We start from the raw sequence: 19,338 nt of genomic DNA, 5'->3' as shown, positions 1-19,338 counted from the left end.
TTTTTGAGATGGAGTCTTGCTCTGTCACCCAGGCTGGAGTGCAGTGGTGCGATCTCAGCTCACTGCAACCTCTGCCTCCTGGGTTCAAGCCCTTCTTCTGTCTCAGCGTCCCGAGTAGCTGGGATTACAGGTGCCCACCACCACGCCCGGCTAATTTTTGTGTTTTTATTAGAGACAGGGTTTCCATGTTGGCCAGGTTGGTCTTGGACTCCTGACCTCAAGTGATCTGCCTGCCTCAGCCTCCCAAAGTGCTGGGATTACAGGCGTGAGCTACCGCACCTGGTCTACCTAAAGTTTTAAAAGTACTGGCCTGAGGTCTGGGTCTTGCGAGAAGGGATCATAGGAGAGAAAAGAATAAAGAAAAGACCAAAAAAATACCTTGCTCCTCATCACAGTTCCCACCATAGCCAAAATTATGAAAGAGGAAAAATGTTTGTTCTGAGGTCCTCAGTGCTCTTAAGTTTGCTTTTGTCCCTTCTTACTACAATAACCTTCTCAGATATGTCCTATTCAAGAATAAGCAACACTAAAAAATATCTACTTACCTCCCTCAATAATTTCAATTCTTAACTGTCACTAGAAGATATTAGGAAGAAAGCAATCTGATTGAACCAACTTGTACTCATGTGTAAATGACTGATTTGTACATGTATTTACATATACAATCCAAAGACCAACACACAGATACACAATTGCATTACTTCTGTGTTAGCTAGGCACCATTCTAGGCACTAGAGAAAAGAACAAGGTTTCTCTTCCAATGAAGCTTACATTTTAGAGGACAGAGTTAGAAAATAATAACATTCAAAAATAAGTAAACTAAAAAAATCTGGAATGTAATAAATATAGAAAATAGAGTGAAATAATACATAAGAACTGGTTGACTACTTCACAGTTGGTGATTATAAAAGGCCTCTTTAAAGATATCATTTAAGATGAGATGCAGTTGAAGACATACAGCCAGTCTTGTGTAAATGAAGGGGATATGAGACAGCTAGTGCAATCTAAAGAAAGGAATGAGCTTGGTGTGTGGATAGAAAAAAAAGGCCCATGGGCCCAAAGAACAGCAGGCAAGGAAAAGAACAGACTGGAAAGATAGGCAGGGGCCAAATCACGTTGGTCTTGGTAAGACAGAGTGATGCTTTTCAGAGTTTATCCTAAGTTAAATAAGAAGCCATTGGAAGTCTATAAGCTGTAGTGTGGCCTGATTTACCGCTTAAAATGATCTCTAGCAGAAGCAGGGAGACAGATAGGAGGCTACTGCAGAGATATGGGTGAGAGAGAGGACAGCTGTGTAGACTAGGATGGTGGTGGTGGAGAGATAGCTAGATGGGTTCAATCAAGACACACTTTAAAGGAAAGGTCAGCCAGGTGCGGTGGCTCACTCCTATAATTCCAGCACTTTGGGAGGCTGAGGCGGGAGTCAGGGGTGGCAGGGCAGGGGTGGGTGGGGGGGATCACCTAAGGTCAAGAGCTTGAGACCAGCCTGACCAATATGGTGAAACCCTCTCTCTACTAAAAATACAAAAATTAGCTAGGCATGGTGGCATGTGCCTGTAGTCCTAGCTACTCAGGAGGCTGAGGCAGGAGAATCGCTTGAACCCAGGAGACGGAGGTTGCAGTGAGCCAAGATCATGCCACTGCAGTCCAGCCTGGGTGACAGAGCGAGTCTCCATCTCAAAAAAAACAAAAATAAAATTGAAAAATAAAGATCTGCAGGACCTTTGACCATGGGGAGGAGAAAAAGGAATCAAGGATACCTGGATGGATGATGACTTGTTCTCCTGAGAAAGGCAAGATGTGGAAAGAGTAGGTTTGGTTAAAGGATAAGGCCATTGGGCAGTAGAAATCAACAGTTCTGTTTTAGATATAGTAATTCTGAGCTGCAAATTATATGTCTAGCATCAATATAGGGAAGACAGCTAGTATATGAATCTAGCACTTAGAGGAAAATTGAGGCTGGAGATATACATTCGGCAGTCATTGGCATATAGATGTCATTTACACCATGGAGACTGATGTCCAGGAAGTGAGCATGCACCAAGATGAGAAGAAGGATGGATACCAGTCTTGGGCTTACTCCAACGTTTAAAGGTGGGAAGAGGCTATTTGGGAAGCCTCTTTCTCCAGAGAGATAAGTCTGAAAAATGGTGATTCGGGAAGAGGAGGCCCTTTCTCTATTCACAGGCACGGGTCTTCAAACTCTTGCTGAAACACCTAACATTGAGGGGAAGGGAAGACCTTTATGAATCCTTCTCTGCCAGTAGAGTATGAGCATTTGCTACCAGCTAGTACAAGGAAGAAGCTTTGTCTCACTTGAAAATGTATAAGCTTTTCCCCATACATTTTGAATAATATGGTAAAAACACTTTCGATGAGATATATAGATATTAATTCCTGCCTTGAGGCAGAAGGACTAACGGGAAAGTTTTCAATGTCCGTCTGGCCTTTAGAATCTAAGAATCCAAAAGTCTAACCTAGTAAGAAGCAGCAGAATATCAGACACTAGGAAGGGGCCCTTCTGTTTCAGGAAAAGTGCCAAAACATCGGCCTAGAGAAAACGCTGGGCCCCAGGACCGCTGCTGACTAAATAGTAGGCTATAAGTGAAGGGAATTATTTTTCTTTATTCTTCTGCCTGTAGCAATTGGGCTTTGTCATCTAGAAACAATAGCATCATTTTTCTTAGGAGTCAGGATATATAATAAAACATTGCTCTGAATCGGCCAGGGTCGAAAAATAAAGTCAGAAATATGATGTTCATCCAACAGCCTGTTCAATTTTCACAGTTTTTGGAAAAAATGTCTTTATATAGATATGATTATCTGAGATTACCTCTGAATATATTGTTTGGGGAGCTTGCTGCACAGTTAATATTGCAGCAAATTATGGAATTCTGTCAATAACAGAGCAAAGAAATCTGTGTCCCGATGGAAAGCATTTATGGCAGTGTAGGGAAACCATTTCAACAACAAATGATTCTGTTCTATTTTCCCCAAACACATTTTCTTGCCTCTTGATGTCTCTACCTGGGTTCTGAGTTAGTTTTAAGTGGCAGAACAAGTGACTCCTCTAAACATGAAGGTTTGCTGTAATCCATAATTCATGTTGTAGGAAAAAATAAATTTTAATTATAAGGCTGCCACGATTTTCAAGAGTTTCTTAAAACAAGAGACACACAGAGGACTTTTGGAAGACTGACATTTAGAAAAAGCCAGCTTGAGGGTATATTGGATACAAGGTATTGGGGAGTAAAAACACTTTCAGGAACAAAGATTTCAGATAGGAAAAGCATTTTTAAAATCCTTTTGAAAACAAGAGATGTATTTGGTTGGATAAACTGCCGATTTTGGACAATTGTTATAAGGCCTAATTTTTGCCTTTATGATTATTTGCACATATTCTCCTCAGGGACTAAACCCATGACCAACAGTGTGTGCTAACTTGGACACAATGTGATTCAGTGACTTAAACCATAGGAAAAGTGGACTCCAACATATTTTCCTATAAGTACCTCAGATAGAAGCAACGGACAACCACAACGTTTATTCCTTTGGTTTTATATATAGTCTCTAATCAAAACACCTTAAGAATATTTTAAGTTTTTCCTTCTGCTTGGTAAATTTCTGGTAACTCTGGAAAAAGATGCAAAGAAAAGGACCAATATGGAACTGCTGGAACGTAGTTGGGATTGAGAAGGGAGTGCTCTTCTTTAAGGATCAATGGTCAACTGAATGACTTCAAACAGCCCTGCTTGCTAAGGTGAAAGTAAGAGAACCCTCTAGGTCTCCTAGCTTCTCCATTCCCTCAATTGGTTGCCAGAAGCATGTGGAGTCTTTAAACAGAACCCCCAGGCAGGCAGTCAGTTGCATAACACCATGCCTTATGGCTGACCAGTATAAATCTGGATACTTCATCCATGGTTAATGAATGAAGTGTCCAGATTTATACTGTTCAGATCATCCTAAATTATTCAATAGAAACAATAATCACCAGAAATAAAATTTTATTAAATTTTTTCTATGTCCCAGGTGCTTTACTAGATGCATAATTTGCAGGTATTTTTTTCCAATCTTGACCATAATTCTGCATGTTAAGTATGATTATCCCTATTTTGTAAATGAAGAAACTGAGGCTCAGAGAGGTTAAGTAACTTGGCCACAGTCACTGAGATGATAAATAGCTGCCTGAAGAAGAATAACTGATGAATTTGAGTAGAAAGAAATACATGATTTAAACTGTAGTTGTTTTCAGATTCAAATCCAAAGTCAGGCTTGCCAACTATGGCAAACTTTAGTAGAAAACAAAGTGACTATGTCAGGACAGTGGCAAATATGGAAAGTGGACAGTGAATAGCACCATTAGCACAGCTGTATTTGCTTCTAGTCCTGCCTTTTTCCAAGTCTACTGTAATGCTTGTCCTTGGCTTGGTATTTGGTTAAGAACGTGGGTATTGTTGCTCAAAGTAAAGGCTATATATCTGTCAAGATGCTAATTAGTGCTGGAGAGTAGATCCAGAGTTTCAGTTACAATAAGCTCTGGTGTATACCAGAGTCACTTGTGAGCTTTACAACCCACATTCCTTGGCCCTGTCACTCCTAGATCTTCCAGAGGTTGTTGATGGTTCTCAGGGATTCGTATTTCTTAATAAGCTCTCAGGTAATTCTGATCCCCACCAAAGTTTGAAAATTATTGCTATCAGTGTTGTTTGGGAAGATGATGTCTTACTCAGAAATATGAGTAAACATAATAAAGTAGGTCAGACGAAAAATTCAGCTTGTAAAGAATGCATGAAGGGATGTTCATGAAATATACATTTGGCCTGTCCACTTTTGTCAGGATTACTTTTTTCCTGTCTTGATCAATGTCTACTTTCTCTTTCCTCTCATTAATATTTGGGTCAAGAGAATATTTTATCAGGTCTCCAGTAAGTACATTTTCCTAGTTACCTAAAGGAACACAGTTTCATAGAGATCATTAAAGTGTTACCAAGTATATAAAAGACAGAAATTTGGTTCTTAAAGTTGACTCTATATTTTTGTTTTGTTTTTTCAAAAGTGCTCATTGCAATGGGAAGCTGATCTGAAAATCTATCCATCAAACCAGTCTGGTTTCTTACAGGCCATGGAGATGCTCTGGGGATCTGGGATGCTTTCCTGTCATTGCAATGACACTGACTGGCTTGTGAACCTTGAGAAGGGCCATGACAGTGCTCCAGCAGTGACATTATTTATACCTCTGGGCTCTCATCTTTCATAGGTCTTGGTTTGTTATCACAGCCCTTGAAATTGTAGGAAAGGAAGCGTCAAGAAGGCAAATGAACTTCTGCTACTGGAGGAATCATACATGAATGTAATTTCTACCTGGCACTGATGTTCCAAGTGCGACGAACACGACTGCAGTCACAGAATCTTTCAGGCCAATGGTGCAGCCAAAGTGGGAAGCCAGGTCTCCAATGAAAGCTGTCAGTAGGCCAATCATGAGGATGGAGACGATGAAACACGCCCAGCCATTCCAGTATTCAGTAGGGGGGACGAAGGCAAAGAGGACCTTCCAGAACACAGTCAGAAAGTGCATCACGTAATCGAAACAGGAGGGCAGCTTCTCTTCCCCACATTCATCGTCGTCATCATCTTCCCCTAGAGAGAACGGAACGAAGCACATTTCATCACAACCTGTGCTACCGGGTCTTCCTCTCTCTCAATCTCTCCTGTCTAGGCCGGTCATCCCTCCACTTTACGTGACAGGAGGCCATGAGAGGTGGGTGAAGTTTAGGGTTTTCCAAGAGTTAATCATAACTAATGAATTATCAAGACACTGAAATGCCTCTTACCTGTGGCTCATTGGTCAATGGCAAAAACTTAACCCCTACCCAGTTCTGCGTCCATGCAATCAACACACCCTTTCTACTTTCACATCTGGTGAGACTTGTCACTTCAGAGAAATGAAAATGATTTATTCCAAAAGGTTGGCAAGCCCTGTGTCAGCCTGAGAAAGAACCCTCTTCTGAAGAAAGACAACTGTAGACGGAGTTCTACTAGGGTTATTTTCTTGCAACTTGAAGTGCAGCTCTGGGTTATATAATCACCTACAGGATAATGTTCACAAAAGGCCGTTAATCATGGCTCTAAGCCTTGCATATTTCTCCAGCGTCATCTCCTGCAACTATTTCAAACTCAAGCCTTGGAATTACTTGCCAAATAATTATATGCCAAAAAATGAAATTTATTTGCATTTTTCCAAACCAGATACACTTTCTCCTACTTTTGTTCTTTAGAACTAAATGTGCTTGGCATATCCTAATCGCTCCACCCTTATCCTTCCTCACCCATCCTTTAAGACTCACTTCCTCTGTGATGCACTCTCTGACCTCCCCCCAAACCCATGCTGGGAACTCCTTCTCAGAGGAGCTTCCCAACACTCGTAACTCTGGATCAGTGGTTCTCAGAGTGTGCTTCTTGAGCAGGTGGCACAGAGAACTTGTTAGAAATTCAAATTATCAGTCCCACTGAATCAGAAATTGGGGAGGGGGTGGACAGCAAGCTGGGCTTGAACAAGCCCTCCATGTAACACTGATGCATGGTCAAGTTTGAGAACTGCTTTTCTAAATTGTACATGTTCGTGTTCTTCTCTTCTCCAGTTGACTGAGAACCCTTCCAGGGCAGGAATTCATGCATCTTTGTGTCCCTGGTGTTTGGTAGCATCTCCAGCATGTGAACTAAGGTGGTTAAGTATGTGTCGAATGAAGGAGTGCATGCAGTAATTTCTATTGACTTTATATAACTATGCAATTACATAATATATATATCACAATTTTGCCAATTACGTCATATTATCTGTGTACAAAGAAATGCACAAAGCATGCTATTTAAAGGAACCAGGAAATCAATAATCGTATTCTAAAATGGAGATTTCACTTATGTGAAAATAATGCACATTGACATGTTTTAAAATGAGGATACTGAATATCAACTTTTCTTGAAGTGGTGGCAAATACGTGTGTTATGTGGCCATTTTGGAAAGAAGAATATCTCCTTGAAGTCTTTGTTGACCCGTTCTAACCTTGTCATCAGGGTGCCACTTTACTTGGTCCCACTAGTGCAGCTGGCAGTAGGTGGGGCTGCAATTTTCCAGCTGAACTGCGTGACCTGAGATGGCCAGCACGGGGCACGTGTGTGGTCTTCGTGAGACACTCTGTGGTAGGCTAAGCCATCAGGTGCAGATGATGATTGAGAAAACCCTCTGAAAGCACAAGAGATTTGAGGGAAAAACACCTCTCAGAAAACATCTAAAGAGGAATGTCTGGGTTTGTCCTCTGTCATTTTACAGGAAAAGAGAAGAGGCAATGGCCTGCTCTTCTGTGAGCACATGGTTGGAATTATATGAATGCACTTTGGGGGTCTGTGAAGAAAGCAGCCTCATCTTTGAGGCTTTGGATAAACTGCTGGGAGTAGCCATTGCAGATGAGTGGAATTGCCTTTGGAGAACTCCCCAGTGAGGAGCTTGAGTCAGGTCAGCTCATCAGAATGTTTGTGAGTGAAAAAGCATTGCTGACCGTTCCCTCTGCTGTTCATGCAGTATTTGTTATATCAACTTTACCTGGAAGCAGAAGATACTTTTTAATAAAAACACCTGGTATGGGCTGCACTGTGTCTCCCCAAAATTCATATGTTAAAGCTCTGTCAGCACCCCAGAATGTGACCTTATTTGGAAATAGGGCCTTTAAAAAGGTAATTAAGTGAAAACGGGGCCATTAGGGTGAGTTCTAATCCAATATGACTGGTGTCCTTATAATAGGAAACTGGGATGCACAGAGAGACATCAGGGATGTGCGTGCACAGAGGAAAGACCATGTGAGTATCCAGTGAGAAGACAGACATTTACAAGCCAAGGAGATTGGCCTCAGGAGAAACCGAACCTGCCAACACCTTGATCTCAGATTTTCAGTTCCTAGAACTGCCAGAAAAGAAATTTGTTATTCAAACCACCCAGTCTGTGGTATTGATTACAGCAGCCCTAGTAAACTACAGCAGCCCTTCAGAAGCCTCTCTATATCATGACATGGAAATGTAGGAACAACTACTCAGTGTTTCTATTACCTACTCTTTTTTGTTTGTTTCCTTATACATTTCTTCTTTTTTCTTTCTTTTACTTTTCTTCCCACTTCTCTTTTACCCTAGACTTTAGCTCCAGGTAGAACTCCATGTTAGAGATGCAATCCTCAGGGTTTATTTGAAGGAGGAAGGCAGAAGAAAGTCACATTAATACATTCCCATTCCCAGAATCTCCTCTTACCCACTCCCCATTCCAGCCGGGGCTGGGAAGGGTGCACATACTCAGAAAAGTTGAGAAAAAGCACTAGGTTTTCTAGTTATATTTATTTTGGATCCTATCCTTTTTAATTTCTATATTTGTGAACATTTTATAATTTCACAGGGCATATGAATAAAATGCTTTGGAAAACATTTGAATCAATCACAGAAACATGAACTATGCTGCCTTTTCTCTACAAAATTACTTAATTTGGGGCATCTAAATCTCTTATTTTGAAGACGAACAAGAAAACAAATAATGAAGCTTCTCAGAAGAAATGCCACTTATAAATTGAGAGTAGACATTATATTTGTCTTCAAGGTGGAAATAACACCTTTCCCGTGAGAGATGTACACAGGAATAATTAGATCATCTTTGTAAAGTGTCTGAGAATATTTCAAGGTAATGATTATCATGGTAGTTATCATTATTTCCCTCCATTTAAGATTGTTACTGTGTTTCTCCATCATTATTTGTCTAGTCAACATGCTAGGTCCTAAGGTTACATTATAGGTTTTTAAAAACAAAAATTAATTTTGTCCTCTGAAATTACCTTCATGATCAATTAATGCAAAATGTGTGTGTGAGTGTGTGTGTGTGTGTGTGAGAGAGAGAGTGTGTGTGTTCTTTCTGTAGGCTTCCAATATCACAAAGAATCTAAATGTTTTAATGCATAAGTCTGGAATGGGAAGCCCATCTGCTTTTATAACATTTGAAAGGAAAAGTGGCCTCCCATCCTTTTCTCTGGGATCTCACTGCTCTTTATAAATTTTAATCTCCAGCTCAGACATCACTTAAATATTAAAAATGACCACGGACTGCCATGCATGATGCGCAATTACCCTGTCTTGGGAAAGGACAAAGAAATATCATGTTCATCCATCACCATCTGGACTACACTTGAAAGTCTGTTCTTTCTTTGTGAAGAGTAGTGAAACATTAAAAAATCCTAGGAGCATCTTTTATGTGACAGCAAAGATGATGGTAGTATGCCTGTTCTGTGGTTCTCTATGTTCACCAGCCTAGGGTTCCTGGAGGCTACGTAATTCTTTCAAGTCCCTTCTCTGTGTTAGAAAGGAAAGACAGGTTGGTGGGTTTGCTTTTACTGAATCCCAAGTAAATTCCTCTTATCTCAGAATCATTCTTTTCAGCTAATGGAAAATAACCTGTATTTGATTAATCCTTCCTATTGCCTTTTAAATGGCTTCCCTGATACACATTGGACTTCCTAAATATAACTACAAAAGTAACCAAGTCATTAAAAATGCAGATAGTGCACAGGGTGTCAGTTCAGCTATTGATGTAACAGTACTTGTATTGTTCCGGCTCGGAAGCATGAGAGCAAGAGCATCATCAGCATGACTGACCGTGAAAGACAAACCCCTGGGCTTTGCATGTATCTTTTAAAGTAGGTAACATATCTTTTAAAGTAAACAGGTGTTTCTTTATATCTCTGTCTACCTGCTCAGGGCTTGAATTCAGGGAGAGCTCTGAGAACCAGAAAAAGAGACTGCTGGAAGATAATGGACACTTGGGTCAGAAGACTTAGGCCACTTTATAGTTCTGACAGCTTGTTTTGGGGCAAGACACTTAAATTTCCTGAGCCTCAGTTGCTCACCTGTCAAATGAGTTTCCTAACTCCCATCTCAGAGCTGCTGTGGGGACTGGAAGAAGAAATACTCATGTCCTTTTTAAAACTGTATGCCTCTTTATAGACAAATGTGCCATATTCCATTATTGTTACTTGTCTGAAGGAAGGCAGTAAATCAATACAATGTGAGTATCCTGATTTCACTGAGTATATATTCTGTTTGAATGAGCCATTATCATTCATTTCCCCAAGCTGCTTGCTTTTAAGAAAAGAAAGAAACAGGAAAGGAACCTGGTGGGGTGTCTCTTAATTGACAGGCACTGAGCTAAATTCTTTCACATACCTGATCTGATTTCATCCTTAAAATAACCGTGCAAAGTGGGCATTATTAATCCCATTATACATATGAAGATCCTGAAGTTCAGAGAATTTAAGTGACTTGCAAAAATAATCTCACACAGAATTGAAGTGAGTTTGGATTTGATCTAACAGTCCAGGGAACATTTTACTACAGAAAATACCTCATGGAAGAAAGTAGAGGAGTTCAGTATCACATATTGATTCAAAGTTTGAGTCAGAATTTTTTTAATGCCTAGTGTTATATAGATACAGTGGCACCTTTTTTTTTTTAGGAATTTGAAAATATTGAGGTGCCATAATATTTGTATTCTAATACTTTCTAGATATGATTTTTGGGTTGCTTATTTCTTTGGCAGAGCCAGCCATAAGCTCTTTCTCAGACCTGTGGGGACCAAGAAAACATGGGAAATAAACCAATCAGGTAAAAGCAGGGGATCATGGTGTGACTGTTTTGGAACCTCTATTTTTTCTATTTAAACATTTGTTTAAAATTTTATCATATACATTTGAGATTAACAATGTCTTGTTACAGGATATAGTTAGATAGTAAAATTATTATAGGGAGGCAAATTAACATCTATCTCATCTAGTTACTTTTTCCTGTGACAAAAGCAGTTGAAGTCTACTTATTTAACAAACATTTCTAATACAATTTCATTAGCATTAGTCCCCATGTGGTCCATTCGATCTCTAAACATGTTCATCCTTCCTATCTGCTATTTTGTATCCTTCAACCTATGTCTCTCATTGCCTCCACCAACCCCTGCCTATAGTAAGATGGTAACCACTGCTTCATTCCTATCTCGGTGTATTTGAGCTCTTTTCAAACGTATATATTTTCCACATATAAGTGAGACCATGCAATATTTTTCTTTCTCTGTCTGGCTTCTTTCACTTAGCATAATGTCCTCCAGGCTCATCCGTGTTGTGGCAAGTGGCAGAATCTCCTTTCTTGACGTCGAATCATAAGGAATCTCTTCTTTAGAGTGTGACAAGTTCTTATTTCCATTTCTGGTTGCCAAAGGTCAACCATCTGAATCAAACATCCTGGTTTGCCTCTAGCTCATCACGCTTGAATTTGGGAAAGTGGCCTGAATCATCACAAGTCTGTATGTAAAGCGGTCTGGAAAATGTATGCTGCTGTTCATCTGTGGACGTGTCTGACTTTCAATTTTTTCCAGGCACTCAATAGGCTTTCTCCTCCAGAATTATGACTTTTTTTGCAACCTGACATACAGTAATTACAAATCAAATTCTACTTTCCTGTTACGTATTTCTGTTTCTCTTTGCTTTGAAAGTTCTGAGAGAATCATAAAGAATAAAAGATGAAAGACCTTAGCAATCAGCTAAGAAAAATAAAACAGAATGGTGATTCAGTTGATACATTTTTGTTCCCTAGTTTGCATCTGTGTATGTGTGAGAAAGTGTGTATGCCTGTGTATCTGACGCCATAAAGGCCAGTGGTTTTTACTTTCTTGCTCATAAAATGATCTGAAACTTTTCTTTCTTTTCCCTTTTACATGCTTTTACCTTATGTCTAGTGACACCTTATCTCTTCCCACTCTTAATGGCCTCTGCCAATAAATTCGGTAACCCAAAGATTTATTCCCAAACAAGAGTTTATCTCTTTTTTTGTATTTTGGAGATGTGCAATAAACATTTCTCTATACCTTAATTGGTGGGAAGTACTTAACATATTCTCTGATGCAAAGTAAATGATGTCAACAACTTTTCTTCTAAGTATATTGAAAGACACTTCCTATCAAAGATAGCTCAGAAAACAATTGGTTCGAATTCCTAGATCTATGAGTTGCCAGTGCACAGAAGAAAATGTAGGCATTTTCTTCTACCAACTGAAACGTGGGTCTTAGAAAATACCTGAGCTTAAAGCTTTAGGAGGGTTTTGGAGTGTGCCAAGTTCAACCCCTGCTTAATATGAATTTCTTTCAAATTTCTCTGCCGAATGGTTACTTGTGCCACTTCTGAGAGTTTCAGCTATTAGGGAACTCATAATCTCACAATCCAGGTTTAGAGTCTCTGGCAGTCAGCTCAGGCTGTTAGGTTCTACTCATTTGTCCAGGCCCCATCCCCTAGGCCAGTGGTCTCCAAACTTTTTGGCACCAGTGACTGGTTTTCTGGAAGACAGTTTTGATGGTTTCGGGATGATTCAAGCGCATTACATTTATTTTGCACTTTATTTCTATTATTATTATGTACTCACCATAATGTGGAATCAGTGGGAACCCTGAGCTTATTTTCTTGCAACTAGATGGTCCCTTCTTTGGGGGATGGGAGACAGTGAAAGATCATCAGGCATTAGAGTCTCATAAGGAATGCACAACCTAGATCCCTCGCATTGGATATCAATACTATTGTACATAAAATTTGAGTTCGAGTTTGCTATATATTTGTAACTTGGACTACTGGACTGTTCTATACAGGCCCCATTAGCCATCCCTACCTGCTTCTTCCAAGCCACAGCTAATCTGTGGGCTATCCTGTCCCACGGGACCAGTGCTACTTCTTAAGGGGTTTGGGCCAGGTAATGTGTGACGGTATTGTAAAGGGCCTCAAGAAGGCAACTCACTCTCTGTTAATAACTTTCAAACCTGGCTGAAATGAATGAACATCTAGATGAAATCATCCAGAAAGAACAGAATGCTTACCAGCTTAAGCCATTATGGACTTTGTTGGGATGGTTAACATAGCACAATAAATATTTAACGTGACAGAAATATTTCTCAGCGAATGTAGCCACTGTCAAAATGAAAAATGGATTCACTAAGGAGTTCTAGCTCCGTGCAAGTTCGATTATTACCAAAACAAATCTGTTTAAAGCTGAAAATTGATTGCTTTAGTGTCTCTTGTTCCTAAAAAAAAATTCTGCTATATGAATTGAGTGTTCCTAAATTACAGTTTAATGTAATTAGTCATGTGTGTTTTTGCCCGGAGCTTGGTTGTTTATAAAATAACTCCAAGTCAGGGTAAGAATCTTGAAATTTAGAGTGTTCTCTTACCCTTTACTAATGGTAGGATTGACAGAAGTCCAAGCTCCTGAAATAGGGAAACATTCCCTATAGACTTGAATACCTAAGAAATAAGGCTTTGTCAAGTAGAATTGGTACTCAGCAAGTGTAGATACCTCCTGCTAGTTTAGATGGTTTAGTTACAGTGGGTAGTATGTGGGCACACCAGGTTCTAAGACTGGCCTGAGGACTCTGATAACACTTTGTATATATCAGCAGCTGTGTCTAAATTAGCCTCCTGTAGTGTGGGAAGCTGAGTCGTGAAGCAACTGTTTCGGCAGTGATAGCCCTGTAATTTTCAACAAACATATCAATGTTATGTCCTAGAGAATGTTAACATGTATATAAAGGGTAGATGTATACCCAAGGCTGCTCCACATGCAGAGGGGCATAAACACTGCCCAGAGCCTCTTAAGATGCTGCTGTGATTCATCTATGAATGCAGGTTCACTTACTGAGTGTTACTTTTATGCATGTAGGTAAAAGTGTACATCCCACTTAGTCTTCATCCTCCCAGGAGCCTGCTGCAGTAGGTATTATTTTCTCTGTTTTAGAGATGAAGAATCTGAGGCTCAGAGAATTTAAATGACTTGCTTATGAGATCTAAAACTCTATCACCTCACTACAATTACATGACCCATGGTTTCCATAGAGAAAAATCTCTATGGTTTGTACAGCAAAAATTCATTCCGATAAAATGTAAGCTCATTTAGCATTGTTTTATGAAAAGTGTAATTGGGAAATATCTCTCCTCCTTAAATTAACCCTCTGGATATGATATAATACACAAAATATTATATTGCTCTTTCAGAGAATGAATGGCTGGCTCAATTTTATTCTTCCTGGAATTTTATTTTAAAAAAGGCATCTTTATGCAAATCCTCTATTCGTGGTTTATTTCAGCCCCATTGGGAAGTGGGATTCTCCTCATTTTGGTGGCAAACATCTGTCTCTCTGGGGAGCAAATGGAAAGGACTCTGGCTCTTCAGCGATGACAATAACAGTCTCATAACTCTTCTCCTGATCTCAGGATCTCCTGAATGGACTCTGTCCTGAACATAGGGTTTGAAAGTTAATGTTTGAGCAAAGTAGTGATGCAAATTGAGTAACAGTCTAATGATGTCTTTGGTTTGCACAATACAAAGTGATGGCAGTTGCTCAAGGCACCCCTCATCTGCCTGTTCCTCTTTCCTTCTGTTGTGATTTTTTAATGAGATCTCAGTGAGCAGGGCCCTCCACTGACCATAAGGTCCCATGATTTACTTGCTCTTGGCCACCTCACAGATTCTGTGTGCCTCCGTTTTCTCCTTCTGGAAAATGGGCATAGTCAAAACCAACTTTCTCTTTTGTGCTATTGGAAAGGTATAAACAAGATTTTTAAGAGAAGTTCTGTGCTTACAATTGTAAACTTAGTTTTGGCTTGAGGGAAATTAGCTGATTGGTGGAATTCAGATGGAGCATCTCCTTCCCTCACTGCTCCTGAACACTTCTATTAGAGGGTAGGTAGGCTAAAGTGGGTACTGACAATCTTGTTTGTCTGTCTGCCATGGCTTTCTTGTCTCTCATAAATAGTAACCATGCGACATGATGTTGTGATGTTTTTCTTCAATATCAACCATCTGGAAAATCTCTCTTTCCCTCCTATTGTCAATAAGTCAGTGGCCTATCTTTTTTATTTGGTCAAGGCCTGGTGCATATTCTATTAAGTCTGTAGGTTTGAACTCTAAAATATTTTGGGTCACTGTTTTGCACCTCAAGCCCAGGCTGAACCCCTAACCTGGACCTCTAGGAAATCTTCAAAGGGAATGGGGTGGTTGGAAGACTGACTTTATTAGTGCCACTCATTTCTTTAGTAAGTATTTATTGTTGACTTATGTGTCAGGCACAGTTCTAGGCATTGCAAATGCAGAAAAATAAGATCCCTGATCTCACAGAATTTCCATTCTGGCAAGGGGAGATAGTAATCAAAGTAAGCAAATAACAAATATAATAATTTCAGATACTGATATGAGTTATGAATACAATGAAGTCCAGTGACTGGGAGGCTGAGAAACCCCTCTGAGCAGTTGACATATGAGCTAAGACTTTGGTGAGGAGAAATAATCGGATATGGAGGGAAAGTATTCTAGGCAGAGAAAATAGCTCATGCACAACTGTGTAGAGAACAGAAATATGCCTGTGTCCTACTGGCATTAAGCTTTGGGAGGCAAGTGTGACAAGATGGAAAGAGGATTGACTTGGGAATCAGAACTTGTGGGTCAGGGTGGGAATCCCAACTTCAGTTTCTCCATTTCTTTTAAATGGGTTCATGAGTAGCTACTGCACGAGGCTGCTGTGGGGCTTGTGTGGATATAAAACAACTATTCACCAACTGCGAGACCATTCGGTCACTCAGTGCTGCTAAGGCGTTGGCCAGGAAAGCTTCAGTCTTTGCTTTGTCTAATCCTAAGGTATCACATCACCAAGAAGCCCACTGGTCAGTAGATAACATCAGGGGGCAGATATGGAGTGTCTGATGGTTAAGGCATTGGTTCTACAACTCCAGAAGAAAAATGAGCAATGCTTTATGGTGCAGCAGAAGCCTTGGGTTCTAAAACAGCCTCTCTGTATCTTGGAGGAGACTCCCTCTCTCTGTTCTCAGGTTCTTATTTGTTAAAAAAAAAAAAAAAAGGCAAGGGGAGGTTAGAATCACTGCTCCTTTCCAGCTCGGTGCCAGGATTCTAAGATGCTCTATCTAACAGCCATAAGACACAACACCCAGCCAGACCTGACCAGGCAAAGGCAAGGCAAGGGAGAAGCATGGGGTGGGATGTATGTGCCAAGGTTGGTTCAGGTGAGTGGCTTTTCATTGCAGGAGTTGGAAAGACAAGGTCTTTATCAAGAGAGCAGGCTGTGAACAGCAAGAAGTAATGCTGCCAGTCACTTTTATGTGGCTCCTCCCTGCCTATGGAGAGTGTTAGTGTGTGGTGGAGGGTGGCTATGGTTTCTCCTCCTTCCACTTCTTTGGATTAGGCTGCAATGTTTCCCCTACTGAAAACAGTATACAAAGGCTGCCGACTGGGGATGAAAAGTCCCCTCATGCCTCATACGTGGATTTGCAAGCAACAACTAAAACTGTATTCACATTGCAGCAGCCCATGCCAACAAAAGAGCTCTTGGACCCAGTGATGGCACATTGTTTGCAGAGCGGAGCTGCTGCCACCCCAGACAAAGCTGCATTAGAGACATGACTTTGGGCTTACAAATAAGAGTGCCGAATCATTCTGGAGCCCTTCAATATGATGTTTTCCTCAAGATTTTATAATATGCAATTTAAGAGAAGAATAGCCCAACGAGCCAATATTCTTTTCAGAAGCATCAGCTAAAGCATATCCAGGGGCCAGAAAATAATTGCTTTCTTTTCTCCCACCCTCTCGTACTTCCACCTGTGTTTCTGGCCTGCCTTGTTCTGGAAGTGGAAACTGTAGCTACCTGATTCAACATTTTCTCCTGCTACTGCTGCATTTTTAGATTGATAGATATCCTAAATTTGCTTTGCTCACCTACTAGTATGTCCCTAGAATATCTCCCATAAATAGTTTATCTCTGGAACTTAACTCTGTCTTTCTTCTTATTCATGCCCTCTGCTTTTCCTCTTAGGATCATAATTATCAGCTACATAACAGTAAAATTTTACTAAGAATGCTTAAGAACATTGACAGAAAATGTCATTTTATATTTGCATGTCCAATTTGCACATACACAGATAAATATATCTTATGGGTACAAATATGTGAATGTTCACATCTCCATGTCAAGTGGTAGGAAGTTTGACATAGAGAAAACAAATGTCTCAAACTCCTTTTGAAACATGGCGTGTGTATGGCGTGTGTGTGTGTGTGTGTGTGTGTGTGTGTATTTATATAGATTGTTTTCTAGATCACACACAGTATGATGATGTCTTTTAATCCAGTTATATAGGGATTGGAAAACTTTAATTCACAAATAAATGTATTCATTCCTTATAAAACAAAGACTTAGCATTGCCAAGCACTGTCTTAGGTGTTAGAGAAATAGCGATGAACAGGGCAGATTTGCTGTTGTTGTTGTTGTTTTTAATTTAGAGTCTTCCTACTTCTAAGAGGACTTGAGCAGATCTGTACCTATTAATAGAGCATAAGATATTTTAAGACAAAAATAGGACAAAAAATGTCTGAAGCAGAAATAAAGGATGCTTTTAGTCACCTGAGTTGACTGAATTTTGAACACGTAGATTAAAAAAAGACTGTGCTTTCCAATGGCCAAAGCAATTTAGAAACCATTGAATTATATAGTTATGATCTTCCAGTTGCAAGGTGACAAGAATTAATTTTCTAGGGAAAAAAGCTTCTCTTTAGATTAGGAATTTATCGTGTTTAAAGTTTAGTGGGTGGCATTGTGAGGTTTCATAAAAGATAAAATAGTAGTTTCCAAATGTCATACATTAAAGATAAAAATTAAAATTACAGATAACTTATACTCCAATGAGGGCAGTTTTAAAAGAGGCTCTGATAAGAACTTTAAGATTTACTTTGTGATATCCAATTCTCATCAAAGATGAATGGCTACTGAATTCACTTAACGTGACCATTAAACAGTGTATTTTAAGCATCAAATGTCTTAAGTGACATATTGTGAAGTCAGTGTAATTACACACCTTAACATGTATTCTAAGGTAGGTATTGCATCTTGGTTAAAGTTAGAGCCCTAAATTTCTTTCTTTTTTATTAATAAAAAGGAAATTCTTTATTGGGGGCAAGACATGCACAGAAAGCATGTATTTCTTGAAAGGTACTTGAATCTTTTGTATCACTCTCTTACATAAATTCTGGTGCAGCAAACAACCTTCCAATATATAGTTATGTGCAATGAATACAGGTTAGAAAAACCTTCAACATAGTAAAACAACAGATAAATAGAGTTAATGTGAGGCAGAAGAACAGGCATGAGACCTGTAGTTTGGATACTACCTCTGCAGTTTTTTGTTTTGAGACAGAATCTTGCTCCATTGCCCAGGCTGGAGTGCAGTGGCATGATTTCGGCTCACTGCAGCCTCCGCCTTCCAGGTTCAAGTGATTCTTGTGCTTCAGCCTCCCTAGTAGCTGGGATTTCAGGTGTGCACCACCACGCCTGGCTGATTTATTTTGTTTTGTATTTTTAGTAGAGACAGGGTTTCGCCATGTTGACCAGGCTGGTCTCGAAATCCTGGCCTCAAGTGATCCACCAGCCTTGGCCTCCCAAAGTGCTGGGATTACAAGTGTGAGCCACTGCACCTGACCTCCTCTGCAGTTTTGAATAAGATGGGTCTACCAAGAAGAGAAGGGTGGCAGCTTGGGTGGGACACTCAGCAAGACCTGGATGTGTAACAATTAAATAGAAGCCAGGCATGGTGGTGCCTGCCTGTACTCCCAGCTACTCAGGAGGGTGACACTGGAGGATCACTTGAGCGCCGGAGTTCAAGGGTATAGTGAGCTATGACATGCCACTATGATGTGCCACTGCAGTCTAGCCTGAGCAACGGGGGAGACCCCATCTTTTTAAAACAAAAAATAGAAGAGAGACTGTAACTGAGATTTCAAATTTCCAAATACAATTTTGTCAGTACATTTCAAACTGAGAAAATGTCCTAAATGTAATGAACTAGCTTACATTTTAAAAAAATTATCACTTACAAGGATGGACTGGATAATTTAAAGATACCTGTGAAGTAAAATTAGTAGTAATTTGTGGGATAAATTAGAAATCTAAATTTCAAATAGCAGTTACATGGAAAGCAAGTTGGCATTTTATTTATGAAAATGAAGGGTCCTTTAAGGGACCCTTTAGTATTTCCATGTCCTAAAGACAACTCACAAGGTCATCTCTTCTAATCCTATTAACTCACAGGGGAGGTTAGAGGTCTTGTCCAGAGCCCCATATCTAATTGATGGCTTTTTGACCATTGAACTCAAGTATCTAGAGAAGCCAAAGATTCCAACAAATAAAGAAAACTGGCTAGCCATATGTAGAAAGCTGAAACTGGATCCCTTCCT

The 19,338-nt window shown here is 39.9% G+C and overlaps 1 protein-coding gene across 4 annotated transcripts in view; it reads right to left on the bottom strand.

The window, feature by feature from the left end:
- Positions 1 to 19,338, bottom strand: part of SLC8A1 (solute carrier family 8 member A1) — a 343,373-nt gene that overhangs the window by 28,293 nt on the left and 295,742 nt on the right. For all 4 annotated transcript variants that reach the window (XM_032177402.2, XM_032177407.2, XM_032177405.2 and 1 more), the window contains exon 9: positions 5,362 to 5,637. In XM_032177402.2, coding sequence (XP_032033293.1) covers positions 5,362 to 5,637 — 276 coding nt within the window. The remainder of the gene's footprint in view (positions 1 to 5,361; positions 5,638 to 19,338) is intronic.

Source organism: Hylobates moloch, unplaced genomic scaffold (genome assembly GCF_009828535.3).
Source record: "Hylobates moloch isolate HMO894 unplaced genomic scaffold, HMol_V3 SCAFFOLD_15, whole genome shotgun sequence".
NCBI lineage: Eukaryota > Metazoa > Chordata > Mammalia > Primates > Hylobatidae > Hylobates > Hylobates moloch.
Note: the sequence above shows the minus strand (reverse complement) of the source record. Positions and strands in the feature narration are given on the sequence as shown.